This window comes from Sminthopsis crassicaudata, chromosome 1 (genome assembly GCF_048593235.1).
Source record: "Sminthopsis crassicaudata isolate SCR6 chromosome 1, ASM4859323v1, whole genome shotgun sequence".
NCBI classification, from domain to species: Eukaryota; Metazoa; Chordata; class Mammalia; order Dasyuromorphia; family Dasyuridae; genus Sminthopsis; species Sminthopsis crassicaudata.
Genome location: NC_133617.1, coordinates 301,260,126 through 301,275,257, shown reverse-complemented (window position 1 = coordinate 301,275,257; position 15,132 = coordinate 301,260,126). Strand labels below are relative to the sequence as shown.

The 15,132-nt window shown below is 34.5% G+C and overlaps 1 protein-coding gene across 2 annotated transcripts in view; it reads left to right on the top strand.

The window, feature by feature from the left end:
* The window catches only part of TNFRSF11A (TNF receptor superfamily member 11a), a 102,282-nt gene that overhangs the window by 68,273 nt on the left and 18,877 nt on the right, over window positions 1-15,132 (top strand). For both annotated transcript variants that reach the window (XM_074279034.1, XM_074279033.1), the window contains 3 exons: window positions 9,462-9,549; window positions 11,230-11,321; window positions 13,573-13,686. In XM_074279034.1, the coding sequence (XP_074135135.1) occupies window positions 9,462-9,549; window positions 11,230-11,321; window positions 13,573-13,686 (294 nt within the window). The remainder of the gene's footprint in view (window positions 1-9,461; window positions 9,550-11,229; window positions 11,322-13,572; window positions 13,687-15,132) is intronic.

Sequence of the window (15,132 nt, the reverse complement as noted above, 5' to 3'; positions counted from 1 at the left end):
TTCTTGTTTGATTGCTAAGTCTTTACAGTTGACATCTATATCTTTCCCAGGAGGATATAAGCTAAACACTATAGGGTTTATAAACACTATAGCCTTTTTCTGAGCATTTTTTGGAGACATCTAAATTATGGAGGAGACAGAGTGAGTGTTCAACTTGGAGTCAAAAAGAGCTGAGTTCAAATTCTGTCTCAGTCTTTTGCTAGAGGAAATAATCCTGAGCAAGTCATAGAAAAACTCAGCTCCAGTTTTCTTATCTGTAAAATGGAAATAGTGATAGCCCCTACCTCACTGGGTAATTGTGAGAATCAAATGAGATAATAATTGTAAAGAGCTTAGCACATGCCTGCCATATCATAAATGCTATATAAATGTTTAGTCATTTATTATTATAACATGCTGGAGGTACCAGTACTGCTGGTACTGTTCTATTATCCTTTGCTGTTACCACATGAAAGACTCATCATCTATTGTAGTTATACATATCTCTGTGATGTATTTTGCTAAGAAAAATTTTTGTTGATATCTTTTATTTTTGTATTACTTTTATTTCTGAGTATCTCCCTTGTGCCTATAACTCCAATGTCCCATATAACAAAGAATAAAAATAAAATGGAAAAAGATAATTTAGCAAAATTAACTAATACATTAACTGAGTCTGACTGTTTTATATTTATCTTCCTGAAGTACAAGTCTAAATATGTTACTCTCCCTCTCAATAAATTCCCCAGACTCCCAATTACCTCCAGAACCAAATGAAAATTCTTCTGGCATTTAAAAATTTTCCTTTTCCTATTCTCCTTTCCTGCCCTATTCTCCTTTTCCTGCTTTGTTGCATATTACTCCCCAATACATACCATGAACTGATCAAATTGACCTTTGTGATTTTCCTCACACATGGCACTCTATTTTCCATATCTATGCTTTTGCATTACCAGTCCCCCAAAGGTATACTGGAAGTCAGCTTTAATCAACTCAAAAGAGCTAATTATTAAGTTTTCAGTGTTTTTACACCTCAGAAGTGATCTACAATTAGGGCTTGATTGATTATTTTGTTGACTTCCTAGTCTTAAAAAATGTTAATAATGTATATAAAACTTAAAAGTGTATGTGAATAAATTCCAACCTCTTCAGCCTGATTGTTAAACATTTGCCAGTACACCCTTATATTGCCTATAAACCTTGCTTGAGGAGTTCAGAAGAAGGCTCAGACAGTGAAATCATCCTCAGACCAGAGGCCAATGACTATAAAAACAACAATAATAATAAATAATAATGATGATAGCATTCATTATCATTTTAAGGTTTTCATCATCTCTTGGAACTTTACAAATTCCTGGCAGTCCCCCTTTTCTGAAACATTCACCCTCCTCACTGTTGTGTCTTAGAATCCTCAATTTTCTTTGGTGGCTCAGCTCAAGAACCACTTTCGACATAAAACCTTTCCTAAGTCCCCCTAGCTATTGGTGCCTTCCTTAAAAATTATCCTGTTGCTGTTTTCTACATTGTATATACCTATATGTAGGCATGTCATCTCTGTTGCTGAATTGTAAATTCATTTTAGCAGGATTCATGGCACCTACCTGATCCATAATCCCCATTTTTACAAAGAAGGAAAGGAGGAGGTGCATTTTTCCCCATCTCTTTTTGGGGGCCAAACTAGGTCATTACAATTATACAACATTCAGTTTTTTCTTTTGATTTATGTAATCAGAGTTGTATCTATTTTTTCCCCATTTAGTTCACTCTACATTAGTAGTGCCTATGTAAAGGCAAGTTACTTAACTTCCTTCAAAGTTTCTTTCTCAATTTCCTTATCTATAAAATAAAATAAAATAAAATAAAATAAAGGTATTCAAAGACTAATACCTTTATTTTATTTTATTTATTATATTATTTTATATTATTATTATTATATTATATTATTATTATTTATTAGTCTTTGAAATCCATTGCTGTCTCATTTTATGATTGGATGAGCCTAGGTATCTTCCCATGCTTTTCTGAATTCCACACATCCATCATTTCTCATGGTAGAAATTGCACTCATGCACCTCGGTTTATTTATGATGGGAATTTCCATTGCTTTGTTTCTAATTTCTTACTCCCACAAAAAGTGCTGCCATATGATTGCGGTGCATATAGAACATTTTTGTCATTGGCATTTTTAAGCTGTATGCTTGACAGCGGGATCTCTTTTCCCAAAGGTTAAGGGCTGTTTCTGTTTCTGTCACTTGTTTGTCTTGCAGGTATCTTTCACTTTAGTTCATTACTTGCACATTTACATCTACCTTGTATTTTTCTCTTGCCCTTGGACCAACTGCAGTTGTAATTTTTTCTAATATTTTGATGCTTGGTGGTTTGCAGACATATAGCATTATTGGGAGTGTATTAGTGTGAAAGAGATGAATTTTCTAGCTTAGGGAGCATACTATATTGTTGAAAGCATTCTATATTTTCTTTTTTAAAAATTATAGCTTTTTAAAAAATACATACATGGACAATTTTCAATATTCACCCTTAAAAAACCCTGTGTTCTAATTTTTTCCTTCCTTTCCCCCCCATCTTCTCCCCCAGTCTGTAAGTGATCCAATAAATTCCTCTATACATATTTTCACAAATATCAAGGCATTCTATATTTTCAAAATTGCTATTCAGGATTCTTTTTCTCTCCTATTTTCTATTCATTCTGGGTACAGTTCAAAGTTATGCTGGTAAACATTTAACAACTATTTCTTCACACACACACACAAAAAAGCGTGAATTATATACTTTTAAGTTTAATATGCACTATTACATTTTCTTAAATCTAGACAATCAACAAAATAATAAAAAAAAATCCTTGATCTGTGCTTTTGTTGATTTCTGAGTTCTAAATACTCACATTAAAATTTTAACAAAATTTAACATTTAACTCTTGTGAGCTGGTTTGAACTGGCTCCAGCACATACCCAGTAGAGGTATATGCCTAATCAAAATATGTGTATTGATGGACTAATTTAATTAATTGTACATTTAACCACATATCATATCTGAATTCATCTACTTGCTTTTTTCCTGGGTGTCTTGCTAGACTAATTTCTTGTTAGAAGTCATAATCTTGTTGAGGGATCCATATTGCATTCTGGGGCTTAGTGCAATTTCATGCTATCCCAAAACAGGACCATTTGGAAGACCTCTCTATCTCCTGGGAAACCTTTTTTCTTTACAGATCATCCTCCTTAAAAGCAAAGAACATGTTTGGTGAGCATGTTTCCAAATTTCAGTTGCTTGGTGTTAAGAAATAGAACATGAGTCTCATAGTTTCATTGATATGTGCATGGACCCTTTTGACAAATACTTTTTAGAAATAAGAAAGTAGGCTTTATATTTAACAGGTTTATTGTATCATAGATTTGGAGATGGAAAGAAAGGTCCTTTGAGGCCATATAATCCAACCCCTTCATTTTACATATGCGGGAATTGAAACAGAACATTCAGTCTTTCTGAAGTTGTAACTATCAAGAAATTTCATGTGACAACATCACGTCAGAAAAACATTTTTGGAAGGAAGGATTTAAAACAGGTATCCTTGACCTTTTATGTGTCATAGACCTCTTTGGCAGCTCATGGACTCATTCTTAGAATAATATTTTTTAAATAATTGGAGAAATTGCTAAATTTCATTTGACATTAGTGAAAATAAAGAGTTATATTTTTCAAGTAGGAGTTTGTATTCTCTGTTTTTTCAGTTACTTGTGTTATTGTGGAGTTGCAGTTTATTTTAGAAAATAGTCTGTGACTATTATGGAAATATCTTACAAGACTATATAACATGTATTACTATATCAAATTTCTTGACCTTGTCAATGGGGGGAAGGATGGGAGGGAGAGAGGAAGAGCTTTAAAAACGTAACTGGGGAAATACTAAATCATTTTTAAAAAACAAGATAAAAAGAGAGAAGGATGGATAATAGAAAATAATCTGTGAAAGTCTGCTTATTCCTGTATTAACAAGTCTTGGGGCAGCTAGGTGATGCAGTGGATAGAGCACCAGCCCTGAATTCAGGAGGACCCGAGTTCAAATCTGATCTAGACACTTAACACTTCCTAGCTGTGTGACCAAGTCACTTAACCCCAGCCTCAAGGGGGGAAAAAAAGTCTCATAGTTTCAATGATATGTGCATGGACCCTTTTGATAAATATTTTTTTAGAAATAAGAAAGTAGGCTTTATATTGAACAGGTTTATTGTATCATAGATTTGGAGATGGAAAGAAAGGTCCTTTGAGGCCATATAATCCAACCCCTTCATTTTACATATGTGGGAATTGAAGGCCAGAGATATTTAGCATCTTAAAAAAAAATCATAGACAATATGATTAACTTCAAAAGGTAATTGAGAAAACATCATCAGCTATCTTGGTTCTATATTCTAGGTCAGAGAGGTGACCAGTGGCAATGAGAAGATTTGCATTTAGATCCTTTGATTTCAAATTCAAGTATTCTTTCCATGGCATCATGATTGCTGTTAATGTTTTCTCAGACATCTTTTGGAGGTAATCATACTGTCTATGATTTTTTCCTTTTCTGTAGGTATACTTTCCCCTCTGATATATTTTAAAAATTTATTCCTTGCTGCTTTAAAAGTTGCATTGCATTATAGTAGATTTCTTGCTTCAGTCCAATTGCTATTCTCATCTTCCTTCATTTTTTAGGAATTATTTCCATTTTCTTAAATTAGGCTGAAAGTTGGAGTCCAAATACTTCACTATCATTGATGCATTATAAGAGATTGCTTTTACCAAGTTCCCAGTTTTCAGAATGAATATTTACATGGATTGAGGTATAGCTTTTATAATTTCATATTGTATCTTCTTAACAGTTAGAGGACCTGGCTTCAAATGCTGCCCATAATGTTATATGACCTAAGACAAATTACCTTTATAGACCTTAGTTTTTTCATTTGTAAATTGGAGGATTTGGAATAAATAGTCTCAGAAGTCACTTTGCTTTAGCTCCATTACCTTATGATTTTAAGTTGATATGACTTTTGATCTTTGCTTTAAGTAGTTGATGATCTGACTGTACACAGACAGCTGATTTTGAAATGATTCCCACATGAATAACCACTACTTTTGATTTTCTGTGTGGGTGATCTAGAGGAATGAAAACTACCTACAAGACTGAGAATGTAAATCAAGGCTCAACCACAAGAGTCATCTTTAAATATTTCAAAAGGAATTATCCTGGTTCTACTTGGTCCCATGAGGCCAAATAAGGGATAATGGGCAAACATTGTAAAGAGGCACATTTAGACATTTAATATAGTTCAAACTAGCATTTCAGGTTTGCAAAGTGCTTTACATACATTATCTCTTTTGATCTCATTTAATATAATGACAAATTTCCTTTTAGAATTGTGAGAAGTGGAGTAGGTTGTCTTGCGACTGAATGAGTTCCTTGCAATAGAACTGTTCAAATAAAACTGGATGACTATGTACTTTATGGAGGGGATTTCTGTTCAGGGAGGGGATAGACTGGAGTAGATAGCCCCTGTGTTCTTTTCCTTTTCTGAGATTCTGTGACACTAAGGAAGTCAACGTTGGCTTATAAATAAGAGAGATACTTCTGAATTATATTCATGCCCACTATTATAGATAGCCCTGGAATAGGCCTCTTGAATTTTAGACAAATGACACATTTAAAAGTTCAATATTTTTTTTAATGAGACAGTATGCAGAGAAATCAAAAGTGTCATTCTGAAATCATCTGAGATCCAGTTAGAAATCTAGGCAAAAGAAAGTGCCAGTAATTAATTCCTTTAAAAAAAAAAAAAACCCTCATTCATGAAACTAGCTATTCTTTTTATGATTTCTTTTCAAGAGTAATTTGTAGCTTTAGCACCAGATAATTGCCTGGTTGCTCATCACATAATGCTGTTGTAATTATGCTTGCCTGTGATTTTTTTTCCAGGAAAATTACATAGGACTCACATGTAACATGTGTTGTTTGCAAAAACTTGCAATTAACTCATATAATCCTAGAAATTTTCATTTTAGCAATCCAGCTTTTGAGAAATTGTTGAGAAATACTTCCTTCCAGAGGAGCTCTTGATAGAGGAGAGCATAGGACTTAAAAGATAGAAGAATAGAGATAAGATAGAGATAGGAGGGACTTTAAAGAGCCTTTAATCCTCCTTTTAAAGATAATATCAACTCATTAAAGATAATACCAACTGGGTGTCCCAAAATGTAGTTGTAAGGCATTAAAGTTTAATAGCTATTGAAGCTCCAAGTATAAGGGCAGGGTTGGGTTGGAGACTGAGAACCAGGTACTGAGCACCTTGAGAAAGGAAAGAGAAGGATCTGATGAATAGTAGATAAAACCAACATAAGGGTCTGAATAAAGTCATATATCTACTTGAAATGAACCTTAAGTGCTAAAAGATGGTAATAAGGAGGCTTGGGACAAGTTTATATGATAATCAATTCTGACAGACATGGCTCTTTTCAGCAATGAGAGGATTCAGGCCAGTTCCAGTGGTCTTGTGATAAAGAGAGCCATCTGCACCCAAAGAGAGGACTAGGGATGGAGTATGGATCACAACATAGTGTTTTCAATTTTAGTTGTTTGGTTGCATTTTGTTTTCTTTCTCTTTTTTTTCCTTTTTGATCTGATTTTTCTATAATAATTATGCAAATATGTATAGAAAAATTTCTCATGTTTAATATATATTGGATTACTTGCTAGGTAGGGAGAGAATATGGGGAAGAAAGAGAGAAAAAATTTGGAACACAGGTTTTGCAAGGGTGAATGCTGAAAACTATTTTTGCGTATATTTTGAAAATAAATAATTTTAGGGGCAGCTAGGTGGCAAGTGGATAGAGCATTGACCCTGAAGTCAGGAGGATCTGAGTTCAAATACAGCCTCAGACACTTAACACATCCTAGTTGTATGACCCTGGGTAAGTCACTTAACCCTAATTGCCTAAGAAAAAATAACAATAATAATAAAAATAAAAAGCCTTAATAAGAAAAGAAAGGCTTAGGAGGTGACATGGTATCAAAGGAACTAAAAGAAGGTACATTCAATACTTTCAAAATCTCTACCTTTAGTAGAGAGAGTGCCTTCTAAGAATGGGATGAGTTTGTTTCCCTCATTGCAAGGAAACTGTGAGCCATGTAAGAGGAAGAGACATAAAATAAATGAATGTTTGCTACCAATTTATTGAATTTTCCATAGAGATGGTTAGGGAGAGAGCTTGATAGACACAAGACAAGGATAGGATTGGTGGAGATGGGATTAAAGTATGAAAAATAGTAGCAAAGGAACCAAGTTTTTGCCTACATAACTTTCAGCTCTAAATCCCAAGACTTCAGAGGAGGAGGGAGTTTGCTGGTAATAGGACAATAGATCAATTGTCACACCCTTCCCATTAGCAATGGTATTTGCACCCCAGCCTCAGTTCAGAGTTGATTTGATTATCATGCCCTGAGCAAAATGTGGAGCCATGGGAGTGGGAGTTTTTGGTCCAGAACCAAGTCTGGCAGTAAGAGGTGGTGGCAGAAAGCCAAATGGCAAGCAGCCTGGCATCTAGAGCCCTAGTGGTTGTAGAGGGCTAAGGCATGGTTCATTTATTTACCCTTTCAGCATCAGCAAGGTCATTTCTGTCCCAGGCTCTGCTTTGACGTAGATTTGATTTTCAAATCAATGAGAAGCCACAGGAGTTTGAGGCCATGACAGGCGGTCTAGTGCCTGGTAAATTGAAGGGCCATGACACCATTTCTGTAAAAGAAAAAGTAATCTCAATACTTCAAGATATTGAAGGGTTACCCGTACCAAGGTCTCACTTTAATATCGGGTTAGGAGTCAAAAGCCCTGGGTTAGAATTAGACATTGCTTTTAGTCATGCTCTGATGGTAATCCTGAGTTTTTGGTGGATTATGTCAATGGATGCAGATTTTTACCAAGCTGAGTAGTGATGGACTGTACAATATCTGGAGACCAGTCTAAGTGATATGGATTTATCCCAGGTCTGACCCGGTGAGATAAATTTTTTGACCACAATAACTCCACCAAGGCCAGAAGGATTGGGATCTACATTACAGGAAGGGATGCCCACACTAACAAAACTGGAGCTCCTTGGACTACTGAAGAAGTATTATATGAAAGTTTTTGTGGCTGGCTTATGGCTATTATACTTTAATACGAATGGGAGTATTGGAGCATAAATATAAGCATCTACTATTTTGAAATATAAATTTGGTAATTCAACAAAAAATAATCATTCATATAAACAAACTAAAAGTTGATTTATAGAAAAATTATAAACTCCAGTTACTTAGCGTTTGTTTTTAAAATGTGTATATTAACTTTTACAAAATAATGATGATAGTTTGGTTTGCTTTTGTTTTACTTTCTGACCTCGTTTTCTTCTGTATATTTTTTTCAGATTTTATTGCTGTTGTTATCATCATCATTACTATTATTATTCCTTTTTCTTTTTTTACATAGTTGTTATCTATGTGCTTATAGCTCTTTTGTGTTTTCTGTCATTATTCCACCTAATTTGATCTCTGTGTTTTTCATATTTGTAATTTCTTATGGTACGATATGTTCTATTATATATGGGTTACATACTTATTATGTATTATAACGTATCACAGTGTGATACATTCAATCGTCCTCCAGTCTGATACATGGGTTATTTGTTGCCCAGGTGATTTTTTTTTTTTTTTTGGTAGTAGGAACATGTTCTGTTTTAAAGGAACCCAGGCTGGCCTGAAGCAATCATAACTTCCCTCTTGAATTCCTATTTTGTCCTCTCATAATGTATGTTAAATCTTTCTCTTCCTTTAGCATAAGATATCTTAAATTCCCTGGGTTTAGTTTTTTAACTTAATAACACATTTTTTAGGAAATCATAGGAAATGCATATTTTCAATTCTAGAGTGATTCCAAAGTGAGACATAAGATTTTGTCTAATTTTTCTCACTTGCTCTTTGGATCCATTGTGATCACATTAATTTCCATATTCTATTACCTTAGTTTTAAGAGGGAAAAAAAATCACATTTTACAGTAAGATTTTCTTTAAAAATAGGTAATTTTTTAAATCATTCTTTTCTTTTTAAATTTTGAGATCCAGGTTTTCTGCCATCCATCTCCCACTTACTCTGAGAGGGCAAACAATAGTATGTCAATTATCCATAAAATACCTTTTAAAATTTGATCATGATTCAAAGAAAGCAAGAAATCTATGTATCAAGCATTAGGCAACAGCAGCAAAGATGGAGCTTGGTATTTAGCCACAAGCAGCACAAATGAGGGAGTTTGTCTTATTAGACACACTTGGATGGAATGCAAGTAGAGAAAGCAGGGGGAAGGAACAGCAGTACCATGGAGTATTGTGATGTGTCACACTAATAGATTTCATTGTGTTTGTTTTTTTGTTTGTTTATATGTTTGTTTGTTTTATGCCGCAGTACAGCCAAACAAGGATCCAGGATGTAAGCCTTGCCTCATGGGCTACTTCTCAGATGCTTTTTCTTCCAAGTGTAAATCCTGGACCAAGTAAGTGAACTTCACAGTGAAATTACACACAATTGCAAATGAATACACACAGAGATAAGAAATGGAAGGAATTAAAAGAGAGTGCTACTGATTGTAAGTAACTTGATCAAAGAAAGAATGGAGGGAAGAAAAAAGGAAGGAAGGAAAGAAGGAAAAGGAGGGAGGAAAGAAGGAAGGAAGGATAGATGGAAGAAAGGAAGGAAAGAAGGAAAACTAGAAGAATGGAAGGGAAGAAGGAAGGAAAGGAAGAAAGAAAGAATGAAAAAGAGGGAAGGAGGAAGGAAAGGAAGGGAGGGAGGGACTTATAAAGCCCTTATTGTAGATGCCCAGCACTGTGCTAAATATTTTTAAAATATTATTTCATTTGATCTTCTATAAGGAGATATTATCCTCATTTTTACCATTGAGGGAACTGAGACATATGGCTTAAGTAATTTGCCCAAAGGTACGCAGATAGTCAGTGTCTGAGGCAGGATGTGAGGTGAGATCTTCCTAAATCCAAGAGACCCAGTGCTCAAGTTTATTTGTATTGTTAGATTGTATTTTATTCAGTCTGTGTCCGCATGATGTCCAGAACAAGGAGTTAATTCATTTGACTCAGTGAAAAAGGATTGGTTGAACCACTTCTTTGACTTATATTAAATATAGGAACTTCTTATCACTTTACCCGCACCCTAATAGGGCACATTTTAAAGAATTTCATCTAAGTAACTCCTTTCCTACTTCTTATTGAACTTATGTTTATATCTGATCTTAATTTCTTTTTTTCCCCTTTAAATTGTTTCTCAATTTTTCCTTGATACATTATTTTCTCTTTTTTCATTGTCATAAGTTTATTATGTTCCACTTAGAAGTAATAGGAAATAATAATAATTTTTTAAAGGGATTAAAAACCAATGTAGAAAGATGGCCATCCCCTAATGAGCAGACTGCTGATGACGAGTCTCTCAGCATTTGGCCAGGCTGATTCCCAGATAGCAGCTGAATACCGCTGTCAGCACTGTTCTAGAAGCTTTTGAGCTCCTAGCAGAGCTTTGAAGAACCCAGGGTCAACATTCAAGGAGAATTTTGTAAAAGAAAAAATATGAAATGTTTCATTTTATATAAATATATTTTAAAGATAGATTTTAATTTTAATTATTTTAATAAATCCTTATAGAATATAAAGAAGTCTTTTATATTGTTGTGATTAAAGAGGATAAGTGGCTATATATATATATATATATATATAGAGAGAGAGAGAGAGAGAGAGAGAGAGAGAAAGAGACATCTAATAATTTTTCAAAAAATTCATATTTTTGTATGAAATCATTGTCCTTTTTACAAAATGAGTCTCTCTGAGAGTTAAACATAAGTTATGTAATGATTATTTGTGTTTGCTGGGCACTTATCTCCAACTGATTTTTTTTTTCTTTTCTACTTTGCAATTTTGTAAAGTTTTCTTTGTTTCCAACTTGTGCATTTTTTCATAACCATTGAAATTTATCAATGATCAACCTTAATTCAGAAAGGGATAATCAGCATTTCCTTTACCAAAAATATAAAACTGATCTACAAATGGCCACATTTTCATATTTTTCCTAGGGAACAATGACTGAGGTTTTCATTGTGTTTCTTCTTTTCTTTATTGAGAGCATAATGTAAAGGCTATTTTTTATTTTTATTTTTTTTATTTTGCAGCTGCACCAATCTTGGAATGGTAGAAAAAACTCCTGGGACTGATAAGTCAGATGTGGTTTGTGATCCTTTGCCACCTGAAAAACCAGAACATGGTATATGATTTACAAAAGTACACGGTGGTTAGAAGACATGCTCCAACACAATAAACTATTTCACATTCCGACTAAATTAGGTGCTATGTCTTGAGTGGAACTGTTTACTTTTCATTTTGTATTTGGAAAGATACCAATTATTAGTATAGTAATTAACTTTCCATCAGTATTTCTTTAAAATGAATCATTCAAAGTGTATTGACTCAGAATTTTCTAGGTTGGTTGAGAGACAATGTACTTATGCAGAAAGGAAAATAAAATAAGATCTAGGTATGTAAATGGGCAAAGATAGCACTCTCTCCACTGTGACACCTAGCTGCCCCTTATTTAGTGACTCTTGAAGGAGTAAAAGGTTTAAAGAAGGTGATGGGAATTGGAGGGTTTTTCCAATTATTCAAACAAGGCCTGTTGTACAATTTCATCTTGGTGTGGAGGTTAACTTGCTGTCATTTCAGTGGGACACAAACTCTAGCAGAACCTATGAGCCTCAAAAAAAGTTTTTAATTTGCTTGATGAAATCTTAGCATCTCAGCATTGGAAGGAAAATCAAAGGCAAATGAATCCAAACCCTATCTGAGAGAACATACCTTTACAAATATCCCCGATCAGTAGCAGTCATCCAGCCTTTCCTTGAATCTCTATAGTGGAGGGGAACCCACTTCCCAGAGGCAGCACATGGCACTCTTTGGGTGAAGTGAGTCATTAGAAAGTTTTTCCTTATATCAAATCTAATTTTGCCTCAGTGACTCACTTAATTCTCAGGCTCAGCTGAATAAGTTTAATCTTTCCAGCAAATGGCAGTCATCTAAATATTTAAGGTGACTAATATTTCTCTTTAAGTCTTCTTTAAACTAAACTTTCCTTGTTTCATAAATTCATGTCCCTTTAACACATTCTAATCCCGTTAGGTCTAAGTAAGGAAGTAAGGTGACCTATTACATTGACTTGGAGGCCTTGGAGTTTGGAATCTGACTTCTGAGTTTGAATCTGACTTAAACTGTGTGTACCTGAAAAGCTTACTTAACTACTCTGAACTTCAGTTTTTCTCATCTGTGAAATGAAGGAGTTGGATTCAGTATATTCTAATTTCCTTTCTAGCTCTTAATATAAAATCTTGTGATCCTTCAATAACCTGTCTTCCCCTGGATATATTTCAGTTTGTTATTGTCCTTCCTAAAATGTATATCAAACTGAACATCTCAGATATACCCTGACTTGAACAGAGTGGGATAAGACTGCCAGTCAACAATCAATAGACAAGCGTTTATTAAGGGCCTACTATGTGTCAGAAATCTCACTTATCTGAACATTTAGGATTCTCTTAATTCAATTTGAGATAATATTGAATTTTTTGGCCAACAAATTAGACTGATGACTCATTCATACTGCAGTCTGATTTTTTTCACTTAAAACTATTAGCTAGCCATGTGTCCCCAGTCTAGGCCAAGTCATTGATTAAAAAGATATTAAGAGAATAACACGCAGAACTCTCTACATTTAACTAGTTAGTTACAAAACACCCAGTTCACATATCATCTTGTCTATAAGAATGGCATGAGACACTTTATCAAATGCTTTAAGTACAAGTAAACTGTAAGCATATCCCCTCACCTAGTAAATCCTTTAAAAAAAGTAAACAGATTCTTGAGGTGTTAGGTTCTTAGTAAGAACCTAATATCTCATAGTGCTGTTGGAGAGCAGTGTGGAAACTAGATATATGACCCTACTTCCCCAATGTAGGGATCTCTTGGTGAAAAATTTCCTCCTTCAACAAACTTTGAAACCTTCTCTGCAACATAAAGACTTTCTTGAGACCCTGAGAGGTTAAATATCTTGCCCAGGATCAAATACCATCTTCTTCAAAACCCATTTACTTCCCAAATGTGCCTTTTTCTTCTGAAGCCTCTATTATAAGAAATGATGAAAATATCTCCTTTACTCCTAAAGTCTTCAGTTTCTTACCCAGGACTTTAAAATCTCTTAGCAAAGCTCTCTCTGGTTCCCACCTGTTATCCAAGTACAAGCCCACCAGGTGATAATAAATTTGTTTTTTGTCTCAACTAATTAAGTCACTTGTTAATGTATGGTAAAATTTTGTTTGTACCACTTTGGCAAATTATGAGGTCTTTAATAAAGATTGCTATTCTAGAAATATTGAATTATATGATTTGGTGACATGATAAGCAGGATTTTTTTGAAGCTTATAGAATAAAATTAAATATTAAACTAATGCATGTTTTTCCTTATACAGAATCACCAAAATACTTACACAGTATAATCTTTCTACTCCTCCTGGCATGTTTGGCAGTAATTACAGTCATCATCTTTGGAATCTACTATAGGAAGGAAGGGAAAGCGCTGACAGGTATTGTGTTTCTGATTGTTCAGGTGCCATCTCATGAGACTTGTAATTCAGGATGTATGTTTTCTTACTTTATTAAATCAAATCTGCAGGCCTTTATTAGCTATCAGCCATGTGTGGGACACTATGCTGAAAGTTGTCCTGCTAAGCCCAAGCAGCCAATCACATTTGATCGATTTTCTCAAAGTGCAAAGAGTGTGTCGTTTGTTTAACACATCGATTCCTAAATAATTCAAACTCTTCTGGCTTTCAAAAAGTTGGAGATTTTAGAGGGTAGCACAAATTTATGTAGGAGGAGATTCTGCATGCATTTAATTGCTAAATGTAAACTCCAAACAATATCAGAAATACAACTGTGCTTATTCTATATATGTACATACATATATATATATAGAAATATATATATACATATATATACACATATACACACATAAGTGCTCACTTGCTCTCCTCCCTCTCTTCTTTTTCTCTCATCTCTCCATTTCTTTTACTTTCACCTCTCTCTCTCTCTCTCTTTCTCTCTCTCTCTCTCTCTCTCTCTCTCTCTCTCTCTCTCTCTTTTTCTCTCTGTCTCTGTCTCTCTGTCTGTCTGTCTCTCTCTTTCTGTCTCTGTCTCTGTCTCTGTCTCTCTCTCTCTCTCTCTCTCTCTCTCTTTCTCTCTGTCTCTGTCTCTCTGTCTGTCTGTCTCTCTCTTTCTGTCTCTGTCTCTCTCTGTCTCTGTCTCTCTCTCTCTCTCTCTGTCTCTCTCTCTCTCTCTCTCTCTCTCTCTTTGTCTCTGTCTCTGTGGCTCTCTACACTCCCTTTGCTTATCTTTCTCATTTTCTATCTCTTTCTCTGGTTTCTTCTCTCTTGTTTCTTCTTCTTCTTCCCTTTTCCCTTCTATAGCAGTACTATTCCTAAAGCTTCCTTACTTCATTTAAAAAACATATATTAAAAGGTATTATGGCTGTGTTTGCATCTTCAGACTAAATGTGGCCTCTTATTCCTCCAGTCTACTGTGGTACTTACCTCTGTATCACTTCATATAGTACTTATTACCTGATGGCTCTATCACCCACATAGCATTTATTACTTGGAGTCTCTATTGCACTTAAAGAAACATTTAATAAGAATACAATATATGCAAAGGCACTATTCTAGGCACTAGAGACATAGTCCTGGTTTATAACTATGTCTTATCTCTTCAATGAGATTATAAACTCCTTGATGTCAGAAGTAAGTACCCCATCTCATGTAGCTTTGTAATTCCTCAGCACTGAGGAGAGTACCTTGCATTTATTAGGGAGTTAACAAATATTTGTTGAATAAATGCATGAATAGGCATATCTGTATTCACCACTGGTCTTGTTGTGTGGGTGGATCACATTTTGTTTTAATAAAAAAAAAGTAAAAATATCTTTCTGGGGAAGGAGCCAAAATGTTCATTAGATCTCATAATTAAATAATACT